The sequence below is a fragment of the Sebastes fasciatus genome, chromosome 2 (assembly GCF_043250625.1).
Source record: "Sebastes fasciatus isolate fSebFas1 chromosome 2, fSebFas1.pri, whole genome shotgun sequence".
In the NCBI taxonomy this organism is placed as follows: domain Eukaryota; kingdom Metazoa; phylum Chordata; class Actinopteri; order Perciformes; family Sebastidae; genus Sebastes; species Sebastes fasciatus.
The window spans coordinates 32258315-32276698 of record NC_133796.1 but is presented as its reverse complement, the minus strand read 5'-3'; the positions used below and the strand labels follow the sequence as shown (position 1 = coordinate 32276698).

The 18384-nt window shown below is 41.2% G+C and overlaps 3 protein-coding genes across 14 annotated transcripts in view; 2 read left to right on the top strand and 1 right to left on the bottom strand.

Moving 5' to 3' along the window:
• The window catches only part of dmxl2 (Dmx-like 2), a 54603-nt gene extending 52476 nt beyond the window's left edge, over positions 1 to 2127 (top strand). For all 10 annotated transcript variants that reach the window (XM_074620212.1, XM_074620203.1, XM_074620233.1 and 7 more), the window contains one exon: positions 150 to 2127. In XM_074620212.1, coding sequence (XP_074476313.1) covers positions 150 to 359 — 210 coding nt within the window. In that variant the 3' untranslated portion in view covers positions 360 to 2127. The remainder of the gene's footprint in view (positions 1 to 149) is intronic.
• Positions 2085 to 15204, bottom strand: gldn (gliomedin). Of its 3 annotated transcripts, none has more exons than XM_074620280.1 (13): positions 15064 to 15204; positions 11452 to 11614; positions 10070 to 10225; positions 8833 to 9453; positions 7405 to 7456; positions 7299 to 7316; positions 7074 to 7172; positions 6491 to 6583; positions 6216 to 6323; positions 5100 to 5183; positions 4876 to 5001; positions 4186 to 4336; positions 2085 to 4103 (listed from the first exon to the last, which is right to left on the bottom strand). In XM_074620280.1, the coding sequence occupies exons 4-13, from the start codon at positions 9430 to 9432 to the stop codon at positions 3638 to 3640; spliced, it is 1797 nt and encodes a 598-aa protein (XP_074476381.1). In that variant the 5' UTR covers positions 9433 to 9453; positions 10070 to 10225; positions 11452 to 11614; positions 15064 to 15204; the 3' UTR covers positions 2085 to 3637. The 3 variants fall into 3 exon arrangements, with proteins under 3 accessions (XP_074476381.1, XP_074476389.1, XP_074476396.1); XM_074620288.1 differs by lacking the exon at positions 15064 to 15204 and adding an exon at positions 11790 to 14451; XM_074620295.1 differs by lacking the exons at positions 10070 to 10225; positions 11452 to 11614; positions 15064 to 15204 and having other exon boundaries at positions 8833 to 9722.
• cyp19a1a (cytochrome P450, family 19, subfamily A, polypeptide 1a) lies at positions 14372 to 18121 on the top strand. The gene is given in 9 exon segments (XM_074620307.1): positions 14372 to 14576; positions 14678 to 14828; positions 14923 to 15077; positions 15167 to 15331; positions 16058 to 16172; positions 16267 to 16378; positions 16525 to 16687; positions 16781 to 17022; positions 17652 to 18121. Coding segments are annotated over 9 exon segments (1551 nt in total). The 5' UTR covers positions 14372 to 14386; the 3' UTR covers positions 17910 to 18121.
• The last annotated feature ends 263 nt before the right edge of the window (positions 18122 to 18384 follow it).

The following is an 18384-nucleotide window of genomic DNA, read 5'->3' as shown; positions in this document are numbered from 1 at the left end:
GAAGTCTAGTTTTCTCTCAGAACACTTGAATTACAATATGCTGAAAGGTTATTATGGAATTTTTGCCAAATGATGCCAAAAACATTCTGCCTGCGGAAGCTTTAACATCTGTTTTGTCTCTCTTTCCCTCTGCTTTTCTCCGTCTCCAGGTGTGGAAGTTAACCGGCCACGGGCTCATGCACTCTTTCAGCACCGAGCATGCCAAGCAGTCCATCTTCCGCAACATCGGCGCCGGCGTGATGCAGGTGGAAACGCGGCCCGGAAACCGCATCTTCACCTGCGGAGCAGACGGCACCCTGAAGATGAGGGTCATCCCCGACCGCTACAACATCCCCAGCAGCTTGGTCGACATCCTGTAACGCCTTCTTCCACGTCTGACGGTCCAAAGAGGAAAAGAGATAGAAAGAAAAAACACAAAAAGCTAAAAACGTAACACTCGCTAGGCATTCATAGAATAATTGACGGGGGAAGAGCTGGTCAAAAGATCACCACGCTTTTGGCAATCTTTCAGAGTGTGCAGTGTTCATGGGTTTACTGTCGACGTAAATCATACCCACAACGGAAAAAACGGAGCTGCAAATATTTTTGTTTCCCCTCACACCCCCCCCCCCAAAAGGCTGAAGGCAACGTTACAAGCAAAAGGTATCATACTTGATTTTAAAAGCTAGATTTATTGTAATTTTATTGAAGAATCTCTACTCTTAGAGTGTGTCCATAGGGAAGCTATGCATGTCCTGTTCTCGTTCCGCGGTGCAATCACAGGTCTATTGATAGTGCTCTGTAAAAGTGCTCAAGCAAAAATTTTAAAAAAGTGTGTAACTGTCGTCATTTTGTGCCCACAGCTGAAATCTCTTAGCATCTACTGTAACCAGCACTGTGGTTTGTTATTAAGTCAGTGGTTTCCGGTGTGAATCGAGTTGTTGGAATCTGCATTTTGTTTCACTGGTTTTTACCCCCCTCTCTCTCTCACACCCCCCACCTGCCTTTATGCCTGGCTTTTCTCAGCCCTTATGGAAGCGTTGATGGTGCACCCCCTCCCCCATCACCTTCACCCCCCCTCTCACTGGCTGCCCGTCATCCACTCTGGCACCTCCTGGTTTGGGCTCGACCCAGTTCGGCGCGGTGTGCGTGTGTGTGCGTGTGTGTGTGTTCACTCTGCTGTGTCCGCCATCTGTACGCCTGCCCGCCCACCTGCCCTCCTGCCCTCAAATGCCTGTTTGTGTGGCCGACTCACTGCTAGAACATTCCTTGTTTGGAAGATGATGTGTTTTACTCCTGTGACTGTGATTTTCAATGTTCCCATCTGTCTGGTCCAAACCCGAATGCCCACCCGCCCAGAGCAGAAACACAAAGGTTCACTTCTGGTTTTGCACAAGATATTCTTGAATTTTTGTTTGTTGTTTTTAATTCATTTGTATGGCATTATTTAAATTATTTATATGTTTTTGTTTTTGGTTGACCATTTCTATTTAACTTATTGCCTTTTTATTTTAGGAATGTAAGGGGTTTTAACTGTATCTGACTGGGAGATGTGCAACACAGTCTACTGTATGTAAGTGCGTGTTACCTCGCTAGTTGTTTTTACTGTTTCATCCATAAGGAATAGATATTTGCACTCAAAATCTGGAGACACTAAAAAGTTTATTTCAAATAAATAGGATATTGAAGAAGAAACTTGTTATATACAAATGAATGTCTGGCTTTATTTGGCCTAGTAGTTAAAATGTTTGAAATAGTTTTAATATATAAATTATATAAATATATATATATATATGAAATACCACAACAGCTTGTACAAACATGAAAGCATTTCTTTATTTTTGGTTTGTATCATACCAGCTGGATTAGTTGTAACTTTTGTTAAGTGTATGTATGGTATTTATTAAAGAGATTTGTGTTTCTCTCCCTCTTTCGGCCCACTATGTGTACTGTATGTAGCTTAAGTGTTTTACCAATGGTCCTACTGGTGTCTGGTGTGTATGTGTGTGTGCATGTAATAATGCTAAAGAAGCCAATATCATGGGTAGACGCTTACTAGGGCACTTGAGCCTGGAGGAGTGTGAGAGAACAGGTCATGGTCAGAGTTTTACCTTTGTAAAGTGAATAAATTCTTTTTATTTCATCAGGGTGATTTGGCGCTGTTGTTTTCTTTTTAAGTTTCTGTCCAGAGGAATGAGCGACCAGCAGGGACCATGCTGCTTCATTACATGTACATCTATAGAAAAATACATAAAAGATAACTGTCATGCAAATACACTAAATCAGTGGTTCTCAACCTTTTTGAGTCATGACCCCCCCCCCCCCCCCCCCCATAATATTGATATTATTGGTGTTCGCGATGACATTGCAAATGTACCTGTATGTATATGATGATTGTAATAAAGGTTAAAGGTTCCAAGGCAAATCATACCATTGGTACAGCCGATGTAATGTAAAAAACATTCCCCTATCTAGAATATGTTATTTTATTTTTAATATGTTATTTAATTTTTTTCTCCACAACCATCTGGCGACCCCCGGAAATTAGTTTGTGACCCCTTTAGGGGGTTCGGACCCCCAGGTTGAGAACCACTGCACTAAATAATGTAACAACTTACGACACAGACGGCCACAAAATGTTGAGTTATAAGTTCAGTTTGTATAAATTATGAACTGTTTCATACAAAATGATAAAATGTTTTCACACCGTTAGTAACTCCAAAATCTCACATGTACAATAGGATATAAATTCAGCAGTATTTATCTTTGACAATTTGATAATAATTATTGACAAACAACTGTTTTCCTTCAGTAAAACTGATTCTTAACAACTGATTACTGACAGGAACGCTCTACAGTACAGCAGTGGTTCCCAACCTGAGGTCCGGTCCCCTTTAAGGCTGCGCCAAGATTTGTCTGCTCTGAGGTTGTCAAAATTAGATTTGCATGTAAAATCATAATAACTCACTTACTGGATAATTTATACGAAAGTCTGCATATAAAACCATTTAAAAATATTTTTTTTGCTACTTAGCAGCAAAATGTAACGAAATATTCTGTTCAATCCATATTTGTTGGCATTTAGCCTTTCAAAAACAGCATTTTCACTGCTTTCAAAATCCCGTTTCCTCTCCTTGAAGCAGTAATCTAACAACACCATAAATTACATTTAATTAACCACAATAACAAAAATCTATTTCGGCTCTAACGCTATTATAGTATATTAATTAAGTCGTTACAAAAAAAAGATCATATTATATATCTGCATTCGCTTGGTGAAGTCAAAACGTCATCTCTTTATGCTGGCGAAACCGACTTATATTCATTAAAAAAAGTTATATTCATTAAAAAAAGAATAACTCATTTAATACACTGAATCCCTTTTTTTCAAATTGAGTATCTTGTTCTAGTATTTGTAATTTTTCTTATGTTGATGACGTCGGGGGCTCAGCTTTTCTTAGATACAAGTTGGGTGGACATCAAGGAAAATAGGTTGGGAACCACTCCTCTACAGGAAGATAAAGTTGAGACTGATGTCGCTCTCTATATGACCAATTTCCAAAGATGGAGTGAATAGCTGGCGGTCAGCAGGTATTTTGCTCTCACTATTTAACAGTCATGTCTGCATGTTGTCCGTCATGTTCAGACGGTGTGTTCTTCACTCATCAGAGATGAAGTGGACCACGTAGAGCCTGACGTAGCCCTGGTCCCACACATACAGGTGTCTGTCCTTCGGGCTGTAGGAGAGCATCGCCAGCACTCCACCTGGAGACCTCAGGTCAAAGGTCATATTGACCGGCTTTCCCTTCAGCAGGTCAAAAGCAAAGGTGACTCTGGCGTCCTTGGTGTCCGTGACGTACAGGACGCCACAGGCGATGAAGGCGTTGCCGGCCTTGGTGCGGGGGTAGGTGGTGTTTATGTAGGACGTGACGGAGAAGGTCTTCTGGTCCAGCTGGGCCACCGTGATGCTCTCATCCACGCTGGAGGCGAAGATCAGCCACAAGCCATTCTCATCCGCTGCCACCTTGAAGTAGGTCTTGGAGTTTTGGAGCAGGTAGGCGAGGTTGTGGTACAAAGCGTTTTCTATACTGAGAGTGTTGAGCTTCTTGGTGTGAAAGTGAAATCTGTGAACAAAAACAAGCAGCAGGTTGTTAACCAGAGGGAATGGAAACGATAGCAAAGCATCTGACCGTCTTATCGGCTTACCTGGCAATGCTGGAAGTACCAGCGATGTGATAATAGAAGGATCCGTTGTGAACGGTGTGGCCGCAGCCTTGGTAGAACTTTCTAACATCCACAACGTCACTGCTGCTGTTCTGGAAGGAGGCGATGCTTTTATACTCCTTCACCACACGACCTGGGGAACAACACAGAAAATGTTTACTGCTATACTGTATATATATATATATATATATATATATATTATCACTTACTGGATAATCTATACAAAAGTCTGGATATAAAACTATTTAAAAATATATTTTCTTTTGTTGCTACTTAGTAGCAAAAATCCAACTAAATATTCTGCTTCAATCCATATTTGTTGGCATTTCGCCTTTCAAAAACAACATTTTCACTGTGCTCAACATCCTATTTGCTCTCTCACTTGATGCAACAATCTAACAACATCATAAATTACATTTACTTATCCACTGTAAAAAAAACATCTATTTTGGCTATAACCATATTATAGTAAATTAATACAGTTGTAACAAAAAAAAAGTTGATTTAATATTAAAAAAAGACTCATTTAATACACTGAATCACTTTATCAAATAGAGGATTTTATTTGAGGATTTGTAATTTTTTGGGTTGGGTTGGGAAACACTGGTGTAACAGCGCTGCATTGCCTGACACATCAGTATCCACGCTGATGGTCCTCTCTAACCAACCTACCAGAAAAGTGTTCTGCCACCCAGATTCGCTCATCGTTCAGCTGAGTGGTGTCTCTCATCCACGTGCCAAATGTGCTCTCCATCTTTGACACATTCCTGGGGTTGATCAGAGACTTGATCAGGCAGTCTGAGGGGAAACACAATAACACCAAGCTTAGATGCTTCGTGTTGTATGCATCATACTGTATTGTATATACATGTAGACACATTTCTCTCAACACTCACCGTTCCTCTTAGCTGGCATCTCGTGTAGTTTCACAGCCTCCTTTACAGACGAGGTTTCATCATTTGGATTTGCGTGTAACAGCCCTGTTAGAAACAATTTCAGAAACAATTTCACTTTACGTCATTCACTGTGTTCACACACGGTGTGTGCTTGACAAAACAATCTCACTGCAAGGACCATGTCTTAGCTGTTCTGGAGCTTTTGATCCTATCACATGATCTTCCTCAGCAGACGGAGCTGCCCAGTTTTTATGGAATGTAGCTACATTAGATGTTTGAATTTAAATCGATTTTGACTTGTGTCTAAGAAAAGCTGAGGCCCCCCGACGTCATCTCCATAAAGAAAATTACAAATCCTAGAACAAAATCCTCAATTTGAATAAACTGATTCAGTGTATAAAATGAGTTAGTCTTCTTTTTTAATGAATAGAATTCATTAGTTTTGTCAACATTCGCCAAGTGAATGCAGATACATAATATGATCTTTTTTTTGTAACGACTTATGTTAAAGCCAAAATATAGTTTTTGTTATCGTGGTTAAATAAATGCAATTTATGGTGTTGTTATATTGTTGGTAGACCGCCCCTTTATTACAGGAGTGTCAAGCAGGAGAGCAAATTAAATTGTTGTTTTTGAAAGGCTAAACGCCAACAAATATAGATTGAAACAGAATATTTCATTAGATATAAAGTAGATAGAAAATATTTCTTTTTAAATAGCTTTATATACAGACTTTTGTATAAATTATCCAGTAAGTGTGTTATTATGATTCTAGTTTTATATGAGCAAATCTAATTTTGACAACCTCAAAGCATACAAATCCTGGCGCACCCCCTGTGATCTTTGGCGACCCTCTAATGGGAGACCGGACCCCAGGTTGGGAACCACTGACTTAGAGGACTTCTCATCCAAGTCCTTAAAGATCTCAGAAAAAGAAAAACAATTCCGTGACAACTGGGCAAACTGGGAGATTGTGTGATACGATCAAAAGCTCCTAAACAACAACTACATGGACCTTGTGGTGAGATTGTTTTGCCAACTTTGAAGGTCAAGAATAAACTTTCAATCTCAACTGCAGAGTATTTGTTTGATTATGGTAAACAAAGGCCTTTATACCCAGGGTATGAGCAGCCTGAAGGTTGGCTCTGTGGTGCCTGGTTCTGGGAGGGCCCTGAGGGCCAGGAGCTCCCATGGGCCCAGGAGGACCTGGAGGACCTGGAGGACCTGTACAAAGAAGAGAAGACAACATCTAAACCCTCGGGATGTAAACAAGTAGATTTATTCTGAAGATGTTCCAGGTTTTTTGCAAATCTTTACATCATTTTAATTGAAATTTAGTTATGCATAATGGTTAAAGTGACACCAAGTAAAGAGTGTAAAGCTCTACTTGCCCTCAATAATGACGTCATTGGACGGTTGTCCCTTCTCTCCAGGCGGACCGGCCTCTCCGCCCTCTCCTTTTTCTCCCGGTTCTCCTTTCTCACCTGATGGAGGACGTTGTGACAAATAGATCCAAGATTGCATTCATAAACTCAACACACTTTGCCCTATTGTTAAAACCATGAATTACTCCATTGACTTCCGAGGGTGAATCATGCCGTCCACTGACGGTGAAGTGAAGTGGGAGAATACTGGGTGGGAGTTTTCCGGTTCAATTAGCTGAAGCCCAAAACCACAGCGATGAATAATATTAGCTGAGAATGTGAGAGAAAGGCGGCTGACTCAACCTCTTCTGTCATTTACAGTGAATCTAATCTGACGTCGTTATGATACATGGACGGATCAGAGTGTGTTGGTATGTTTGTGTCTTTGTGTGTATGATTTTAAGTAGCTGAGTGAGCTTCTTGGTATTTTGGTATTTTTAACCCCAGGTTGTACTTAACCCTTTGACTGTTACTTAGTTCTTCACTAAAATGGCCAGCGTTGCTCGAGGCATTGAGACAAATGGATGGTGAGTAAAAACACATTCCTTACCTTTTTTTCCTCTCTTCCCATCAGCCCCCGGCAGTCCATTCAGTCCGGGGATGCCATCAGTCCCATTGTGGCCGGGCATACCGTCCACACCGGGCAAACCTACAGGAACACAAAAAAAGTCCTCACCATGAATGGAGAACACATTTAGGAGGGGTATGGGTCACTAAACCACAAAGGAGACATACAGTATTTTAAATTTGGATCCAGAATGAAGGGATCACGTACCAGGCGGTCCTGGTGGTCCTGCAACAGAAAGGTTTGAGGATTTTAGGAGAATAAAAAGTGATATTTTGGACACAAGTATGTAGTTTAATACATGAGTAAGACATACCAGCGATGCAGACTCCCTTGGTGCTGTTGCAAATGTCGATCAACAATTTGATCTGAAAAATATCAAAATATAATTAAAATATTGCAATGCAATAAATGTAAGCAAAAATTAGCTATAGGCCCCCATTGACCTCTACTCTTTCCTCTGTCCAATAAAGGCAAATAATATGTTTTACATTACAATACTCCATTATAAGTCAAACTTAAAATGTAACATAACTAAAAGTATAATCAGCAACATATACTTAAAGTATCAAAAGTAAAAAAACTCATGCAGCAGAATGCCCATGGCGAATGTTTTAATATATATTATATTATAGGAGTATTATTACTGATGTTAAACATGTAAGAAACATTGTATTCTTTACTTTTAAATCTATTAAGCAGTTTAATCTGTAACAATTAGGGCTGTCAATCGATTAAAATATCTAATTGCGATTAAACGCATGATTGTCGGTGATTATTTTTATGATTGTCCACAGTTAATCACGATTAATCAAATTGCGCATTTTTTTATCTGTTCAAAATGTACCTTAAAGGGAGATTTGTCAAGTATTTAATACTCTTATCAACAGGGAGTGGGCAATTATATTTGCTTTATGCAAATGTATGTATATATTTATTATTGGAAATCAATTAACAACACAAAACAATGACAGATATTGTCCAGAAACCCTCACAGGTACTGCAAATTTAGCGTTAGTTTGGAGCGTTATTTAGCCTCCTTCCCAACAAGTAACTATGGCATGGTTGGTACCAATGGATTCTTTATTCTTTATTTAGTTTTCTAGTTTCATATGATACCAGTATCTTCACTCTACCTTTAAAACTGAGCTCGCTACAACCTAAAAATTGCAAGGTGCGTTAAAGAAATTAGTGGCGTTAAAACGATTTCTCGTTAACGCGTGATTATCGTGTTAATTTTGACAGCCCGTTGTACAATCTTGATCTGCAATGTAACTACAGCTGTCGAATAAATGTTGTGAAATAAAACGTACAATATTTTCCTGTGAAATGTAGTGGAGTAGGAGCATAATGGTTCAAAAGCACAAAATGGAAATATTCCAGTACAGTACAAATATCTAAAATATGTACTTGAGGGCCTCGAGATTACATAACAATACCGTTGTTGCCTTTAGGCCCCTATTATTTCAGTTTGTATTGTGCTAGTGGTGCATTATACATACAGCATTACCAAACAAATTTGAAATGAATCAAATTACCACAACCTGGACCTGAAACCTTCAGTCCCCCTGATGGTCACAGGCCCGAGGATCGCTGCTCATTTTAACAGTTGGTGATGCAGCATTAGTCAGCAATGCCAACATAATATAAGACACTATAGACTAGAGTATATAGAGTGTGTACAGTATCATTAAATCCCTCTTTCTCCCTTATATACAATCCACCAGCAGGTGTCTCATCTCACCGGGACCATGGAGTAGGTCATCATCATCATCATGTCGTCCTGCACGTGCGCCTTGTGGTAACTCTGGCCGTGGCGGTGCTTGTGTTTCATCTCATCCTTCATCTTCTTCTCTGCTTCCTCTCCCACCTCCTGGCTCGCTTCCTGGCTCGCCTCCTGACTCACCTCCTTCTGATGGACCTCCTGGCTGCCCTCCTTGTGATGGACCTCCTGGCTGCCCTCCTTGTGATGGACCTCCTGTCCCTCCTCCTGGTGAATCTCCTGCTGTAGCTCCTTCTCCAGCTTATCACTCCTCTTATTCCTGGAGTACTGGTATTGATACTGGCTTTGCGGATGTGCCCGCATCCCCGCCGGCACCTCTTGGAGGAACTCCACCACCGAGCTCTGCTCCACTTCCGTCAGCTTCGCCTCCGTCTGCTCCAACAAGGCACGTTGCTGATTCTGCTGGACCAAGAGCACCAGGAGGCCCACAGTGTTCATCAGCGCCACGACACACGTCCCGTACAGCACCATCCGCTGAGGGAGAGTCATGCTGGGGGTCGGGATCCACATGGTCACCACTTCACCTCCTCTCTTCTGAGGGTCGCCCACCAACGTCAGCATTCACAGGAGGAGACAGGTCCACTACGGCAGTGAATATAAAAGGAGAAACAGGACAGAGAAAGTCCAAGTTATATGACCTTTGTAGTCCAAGATGCTGCCACAAAAAATCAAATCAAACTAAAGTATCCAACAGGAAGGAAGCAGAAATTCAAAATCCTGTCCAAATAGAGTCCAGTCAGCTTCAGGGTCTGTGGTCTATCTGAGGGCAGACTGGTAAATACAGGGCTTGTTGTGTTGGTCGCCAAGTGGAGAAGGGGTTGTGTCAATGTGTGTGTGTGCGTGTGCACATGCAAACCAGTAATGTAGGAGTGGGCATTACACAATCTTCTGGGTTTGTCTGGGAAGAAACCCCCGCCTGTTCAGTCACCTGATTTATATTCAGCACAACCCATTCTACTGCAGCGCCGTGGGCAGACTGACATCACACACACACACACACAGACACGGGTATGCACGTATGTATGATGTACGCACAAAAGCACTCACATACATAACACATGAAAGCATGCATTACACCAGACAAGCTGTCTGGTCATTCATGTTTACATACGTGTACACATTATTATTAGTAGTATTATAATTATTACAACAGAACCAGTCCTGAATGAAAAAAATAGATGACATCAAAATGCATTACCATCATTATAGTTTCTACTGAGTTGGTTCATGTCCTCTCTACATCAACTCCAGTATCGTTCCTTCATTCCTCCCCCGGCGTCGGTCCTCATCACGTCCTCACAGCCTCCATCCACCGACTGCAACAATGACCCATTTCCATTTCTTTGATTAGGGCCTGAAAAGTGACAATAAAATGACAGTTAAGCAGGAAAAACTCCATTTGAAGTACTCTTCACTGTGAAAGGGAGTCGGTACCGACTCTTTTCAGAAGCAGATTCATTTTCCAAGTACATACATACAAGGATTTTGACTCCGGTTTTATGCATCTATTTACACAGACATAAAAATAACAGCTAGGGACAAGGACATCAAAGCTGGACAAATGAAGGTGAAGAATAGACAGGACTGTTATGAACACAAGTAGTGAGAAAATAGGAGTATATGTAAATATTATATAAATATATATAGAAAGTATGTACGTCAAAGTTAATGCGATAATGTGTTAACGCAAATTTGTTTTAACGCCACTAATTTCTTTAACGCAGAGTGAAAAGTGAAGAGTGAAGATACTGACATCATATAACTACAGAGCCAAATGAATCCATTGGTACCAACCATGTCATACTAGCTTGTCGCAAAGGAATAACCGCTCCAAACTTGCGCAAAATTTTGGCGAGGAAAAACTGTCATGGCCATCTTCAAAGGGGTCGCTTGACCTCTGACCTCAAGATATGTGAATGAAAATGGGTTCTATGTGTACCCACGAGTCTCCCCTTTACAGACATGCCCACTTTATGATAATCACATGCAGTTTTGGGGCAAGTCTTGGTCAAGTCAGCACACTGACACACTGACAGCTGTTGTTGCCTGTTGGGCTGCAGTTTCTGGACAATATTTGTAATTTTTCTATGTTGTTAATTGATTTCCAATAATAAATATATATATACATTTGCATAAAGCAGCATATGTACCCACTCCCATGTTGACAAGAATATTAAATACTTGACAAATCTCCCTTTAAGGTACATTTTGAACAGATAAAAAATGTGTGATTAATTTGCGATTAATAGCAATTAAATATTTGAATCGATTGACAGCCCTAATAAAAAGCACCAATGACTAACAATAAAATAAGAAATGAAATGAACATCTATATAACTGTAGGTGTATCTGGCCCATTTTCTGTAATCACCTAAGTAATATTACTTCAATAACAATACAATAACTCTGTTAATCTGCCTCTCTGCTGACATGGAGCAGCGCTAGATTCATGTAGCTGACCTACATGCTCTCACAGCCATGTTATGCTCCATCTAACTTTTACGCTCACACACACACACACACACACACACACACACACACACACACACAGGAAGAGAGAAAGTAGAGATGCAACATTACTGTTAGATTCAGGTCCTCTGTTGACCGGCTCTCCTGCTTGAGGCTGTAGGTCACTGACAGACAGCAGATGTGTAGACGTGTACGCACAATACACTCTTAAGAGCACTGAGGTCGTTCCTTTGTTATCTCTCCTTCACTGCACTCTGAGCTCGACCAGTTGGGACTGGGAACAAAAAGGAAGAGGAGAGCAAGCATTTCTTACACGGATCTCTGATTCATAATTGTTATATATTTGAACACTGTTTACAAAGCTGCCGGATGATTCACATAAAGTGAGGATCCATGAAAATGAACCCTGAAGTGTTAATATGTCGGCATGCCCACAACATCTTCTCCACCTCTGATCTCTCATTGATCTTTTCTGGTTCTGGCTCCTCCTTCCCGCGGTGCAGCTGCTGGGAGAGCAGCCTTATCTGTTTTATAAACCGCCGGGCTGACAGGTCCACATCCATCTTGTTGTTGCAGGCCAAGGCCAGCCAGATGACTTCACATGTCTTCCTACAGACTTCATCCTCCCACCCACCTCTTTTCTCCGTCCAAGAAACCTTTTAGTCTTTACACTTTTATCCATGAAGTTTGACAAGTTTTAAAACATCATTATTATTTTGAATGCCACAATTCAGCACAGTCAGAGAGAATAAAAGAACAGATTAAATTACATTGAATCAGTATAATGGCACACTAAAGAAAAATTACATTTATTGAACATCTAAAAACGGACTGAATTTGAATGAAACGCAATGAAAATGTCTCAGATTTTTAAGTTATGTAAGTGAAATGTATTACGTAAGTGATGGAGCAGACAGTAAAGCTACACTCTCTATGGTATGTAACTCCCAGTGTCTTGTGAGAGAGCTGGTTGGGGAGTTCATAGCTGTTATCGTATCTCTTTGCCAACTCTGCAATGCCCCTTTAAATCTGAATTGTTGTTCAGGCAGGTCACATAGCACAAAGCATATATTGTCTGAACTCATATCCACTCATTTTTGCTGCATGTCATACCTCAAAGAGGAATGAATAAACTCTGTTCAGACATCATACATGTTCTGACATTTAACCGCTTTCCTTCAGCTTTCTATTGATCTTGTTTGTTCACTTCTGAACAACTGCCTATACATGCGGTGGAGACAAAGATGTGGTTGACCACAAGACAAGGTTACATTAACTTCTGTTTTCGGGGAAAAACGGGGAGTTGTCTCCGCTTAATCATGCAGAACAATCTCAGTCCGAGCCATCACACAGGGCATCGTTATCAAGGCAGCGCCTCAGCACACAGTCGGCCATTTGAACTGCACATTCTTGGACTCGGATGTGGGCGGTGAGTGAATTCACAGAGTCCTTTATACACTAAGAGACAACGGAACAAAGACTGAGACAAACAGAATTGGCTTTGTCACGAATTGCGAAATAAAATAAAATAAAATAAAATAATTTTTAGAAATAAAATGAATCCCCCTGCTTAAAATGACTGTAAGTAGAGGGAGGAAACAGTTTCCAGAGTGCATACGTAGTTCATAGAAAGCAATGAAAGCAATAAAGGACTGACTAAAAAAACGTACTATTTAACAAACCTCTAGATCTAGTCTGGGATAAAAATATTACAAATTATAACATACTGTGTTGACAAATTACACAGACTTTCTGTCGCAAAGAAGTTAGGTATGTGTAAGAAATGTTAAGAAAGGCACAGCAGATGAGTCTGTTCACAAATAATAAGGTTTGATGAAACCATATAATAGCAAACAAAATAATAAGAAGTAAGTAGTGGAGTCAGCACTGTAGACTAGAGTTTAAAAACACTGAGGTCATCAATCTGAGCCTGAAAAAAGTCTGTAAAATGTACTATTAATTTCAATATCTTATTCAACTGTTTGTTTGTTTTTAATTCATAAAACAGCTTTACTACAGAATGCTTCCTCCGCTTCACTTGATTTACAATTCTGGTGAAGAAAACTTTTGCATTAGTGTACACAGTATATATTCATATATGTATTTCTTTATTTTTCGTGTTCTGAAAATAGACAAATTTAATGGTCTTGGGTCTAAAAAATATATGCTATCTGCCTTTAAACCCCCATTATGTATAACTTTGAATTATAGAATATTAACTGCATTTCAGTACCCCAATCCCACTCAAAAAATTCCGATGACATAACTTCCTGGCTTTAACAGCAGTGATAGCCCTGAGTGAGTGAGACACAAGAGCTGCTACAGAACGTGGGCTCTGATCTCATAATAATAATAGTGCATATGATTTTGTTTTCATAACTTCCATCATGCTTAATGCCTCACAGCTCTGTTTCTCCATCTACTGGTGGTCTGATGGATCAATCTGAGAGGAATCACTGTAAATTGAAGAGATTGTAATGAGAGTTACAATATGTAGGCCTAATATTTTTTATTTTTTTAAAGTATCAGTGAACATAAATGTAGTATGTTATTCCAGCTTTTCCTTGTTTTTCTTCCTTCCGATAGAAAAAAATAAATATGTATGGATGTTTCTTAAAAAAAAAAAAATGAATTTAATTCTGCAAGATAAAGCTGTATGATAGTAACAATAACAACACATATTTTCACTTATTCTCACAGGCCAGATGCTCTTTTGTAGGACGTCCAATCAGATTGTTTTGATGTTCAAAGGGGAGCAAAACTTGCTTCTCATCCCTAAACTGTCAAATACAACCCATGAACCCACCGGATTGGACTCCACAACATGAACTACGTCCTGTTCGCTCAAGGGCACAGGCACCAATCCAGCCCCTCAAGGTTACACGTGTATTGTTTACCATTTCCCTCTTCTGTTGTGGCTTTTGCATTACCCTGACCTGGCTCATCACCAGCTCAGACTACGTATAAAGAGACAGCCCAGATAGCTGAGGCAGCTCTCATCACTCGGACCGCTCGCTGGGTTTGTGCTTTTAAAACCAGCTTTTTTATGGATTTGATCTCTGCTTGTTAACGGGCGATGACTCCTGTAGGTTTGAACGCCATGGACCTGGTCTCCATGTCCCCAAACGCCACCGCAGTGGGGTCACCGGGGATCTCCATGGCAACCAGAACCCTAATCCTGCTTGTCTGTCTGCTGCTGGTTGCATGGAGCCACAAGGACAAGAAAACTGTACCAGGTAGCTTCAATGGTTTCACACTTTGCAGTTTCTTTCCTTGTGCTGGTGCCAATTCTGTTACTATTAAGCTGACGCATATTTTTTGTCATTTAACACAACAGGTCCTTGTTTCTGTCTGGGTTTGGGGCCACTTCTGTCATATGGGAGATTCATCTGGACTGGTATCGGCACCGCCAGCAACTACTACAACAACAAGTACGGAGACATTGTGAGAGTGTGGATCAACGGAGAGGAGACCCTCATACTCAGCAGGTTGGTTGTCTCTGTTAATGCTGGTGAATGAAGTCGCCACTCAATCAATCCAAGAGTAAATTTATAATCTGTCTATTTTTGTTTTAACCATAAGGGCATCAGCGGTGCACCATGTGCTGAAGAATGGACATTACACTTCACGTTTTGGGAGCAAGCAGGGACTCAGCTGCGTCGGCATGAATGAGAGAGGCATCATATTCAACAACAACGTCACTCTGTGGAAAAAGATACGCACCTACTTCACCAAAGGTATCTTGCAGACAAACTGATTGATCCAGTTATTCAGTGATTTCAGATGCAAGATATTTGATTGAAGTTCAATTGATTTCCTGTATCAGCCCTGACAGGTCCGGGCTTGCAGCAGACAGTGGAGGTCAGCGTCTCCTCCACACAGACTCATCTGGACGACCTGGACAGTTTGGCTCATGTGGATGTCCTCAGTCTGCTGCGCTGCACCGTAGTCGACATCTCCAACAGACTCTTCCTGGGCGTACCTGTCAATGGTAAGAAGGCATACATTCATTTCTTATGTTATGTTATCGTGCTAGTTGTAAATCAGGTATGCGTTTGTCTGGAAAGATGATCAAACACGCATGGAAACTGTTTTAATACTTTGACTTGGGTCAGTGAAGACAGTGGTTTTCAAAGTGGGGTCCTTGAGGGGGTTCCAGGGGGTCCCCAGCAAAAAGGGGAATCATTTATTTTCACTATAACTCTATCCATAAGTAACACAATGACAGAATGTAGGACTATTTTGGTCATGGGTTTCATACACTTTCTGGAATAAAACATCCATCCATCCATTATCTGTAACCACGTATCCTATTCAGGGTCGTGAGGGGGGTGGAGCCGATCCCAGCTGACATTGGGCGAAGGCCGGGTACACCCTGTGGACAGGTCGCCAGACTATCGCAGGGCTGACACATACAGACAGACAACCATTCACGCTCACATTCACACCTACGGGGCAATTTAGAGTCAACGATTACCGGCATGTTGGAGGAAGACGGAGAGCCCAGAAAACCCACGCTAACACGGGGAGAACATGCAAACGCCACACAGAAGGGCCAGAAGGGCCGCAGTGCTAACCACTGCACCACCGTGCGTCTAAAACATCTAAAAGCAAAAATCTTATCAAATGGGAGTCTGTGGTCTAATTTGTGTCCGTTAAGGGGTCCTTGATGTGAAAACGTTTGTGAACCACTGAGTTATTATATGTCTGTGTCCAGAAAAAGAGCTGCTGCTGAAGATTCAGACATATTTTGACACGTGGCAGACTGTGCTGATCAAACCAGACGTTTACTTCAAGTTTAACTGGATTCACCAGAGGCACAAGACAGCAGCGTGAGTCACTCCATCACCTTATCATTCATATCAGCATGCTTCTTCATTTGACTTTAAATAACCAAGTGTTATATATCTGTTATATATCTTACAGCCAGGAGCTGCAAGACGCCATAGAGAGTCTTGTGGAGCAGAAGAGGAGAGATATTGAGCAGGCAGATAAACTGGATAACATCAACTTCACCGCCGAGCTCATATTTGCACAGGTCAGTCTGAGGATTGAATTTCTTTATCCAAATACTTAGAGTTCTTCAGTTTCTAAGAAAAGTCTGTCCCTTTCTGTCCTTTTTTCATTCTTCTCACTTCCTCCAACCCACCTGTCAAAAATTCTCACATTTGTGTGTGTTTCCAGAACCACGGCGAGCTGTCTGCGGAGAATGTGAGGCAGTGTGTGTTGGAGATGGTGATCGCAGCACCAGACACTCTGTCCATCAGCCTCTTTTTCACACTGCTGCTCCTCAAACAGAATCCAGATGTGGAGCTGCAGCTACTTCAGGAGATAGACACTGTTGTAGGTAAGAAGCTGAGAGAATCAAGACTTAAAAGACACTAATGACAAAGATGTCTAAGCAAGGCTAGATTTAGTAAATGCCATTGCCTGGCTGCAGGTGAGAGACCGCTCCAGAACGGGGACCTTCAGAAGCTGCAGGTGCTGGAGAGCTTCATCAAGGAATGCTTGCGCTTCCACCCTGTGGTGGATTTCACCATGCGTAAAGCCCTGTCTGATGACATCATAGACGGCTACAGGGTACCGAAGGGCACAAATATCATCCTGAACACCGGCCGCATGCACCGGACAGAGTTCTTCCTCAAACCCAATGAATTCAGTATGGAACACTTTGAGAAAAATGTAAGTAGATTCTAAGTTTCTATCTGCAACTCTGGGACTCAAAAGGGTCAGGTAGAATAATTTAAAGTGAATAAATGAACTCTGAAAGCCTGTTTTCCCATTCAGCTTCTCATCAGTGATGGATCCTATGTGCAGAGACAATTTTCTGCCAAGACGTTTAGACGTTAGAACACGAGAGATTTATGCATTTCTTTGTTCGTCTTTGACTTTATCACTGGTTTGAAGTGGGCGGGGCCTGATGTCACATACTTCTGTGCACCAATCAGGATCTAGCAACATTTGAATCAGAATCTGATGACACTTAGTGGGTTGTTTGTTTATATGACATATTATAAGCAGCAGCGAGCACGTCTCCACATCTTGAACAGTATCGGGTGCACGATAGTGGCAAGGACAGAAGAAACCGATCAACCGGCACAGATAAAGGCTCTTTCTTTTGTTTGTTTGCATTGCCATTGTCAATGAAATCTGGGCAAACCACCTCACACAGTCCTGGTGAAGCAGATACAAGCACTGTCAAACTTTTTATGAATAGTACCTGAGGTTGTTTTTGTCTTTAAGTCATGAATATTGATGATATAGACCAAGTTTTCAGGGGATTTACTACCTCTCTCATCTGTCTCCCTCAGGCTCCTCGTCGTTACTTCCAGCCATTTGGTTCGGGCCCTCGCGCCTGCGTCGGCAAGCACATCGCCATGGTAATGATGAAATCCATCCTGGTGACGCTGCTCTCCCAGTACTCTGTTTGCCCCCATGAGGGCCTTACCCTGGACTGCCTCCCGCAGACCAACAACCTCTCCCAGCAGCCTGTGGAGCATCAGCAGGAGGCCCAACAACTCAGCATGACATTCTTACCCAGACAGAGAGGAAGCTGGCCAACACTCTGAAACTCGTTGTACCCGTACATTTATATACAGAATATATATACTTAGATAGGATCTCTATTACTTCTTTTATATTATCTCATGACTGTACAAAGCTAAGTTTTATATTTTGGTATGTATTAAAAATTGTATTTCTACTTGAACTATTATGCATTATGTGAAATGTAAGTTTAGGCATGCTAATACTGAAGTAAATGTAAATTATTGTGCCAATATTATTTGTCGTTGTCGTCTTTTTTGGTGTTTTCTCATTTTTCCTGAATGTGATTATATTAGGGCTGTCAAAGATAATGCGATAATAACGCGTTAACGCAAATTCATTTTAACGCCACTTATTTCTTTAACACATTAACGCAACTTGTGATTTTTAGGTTGTAGCGGGCTCAGTTTTAAAGTTAGTGAAAATACTGGCATCATATGAAACTAGAAAACCTAAGAATCCAATGGTACCAACGACGTCATACTAGTTGTCAGTAAG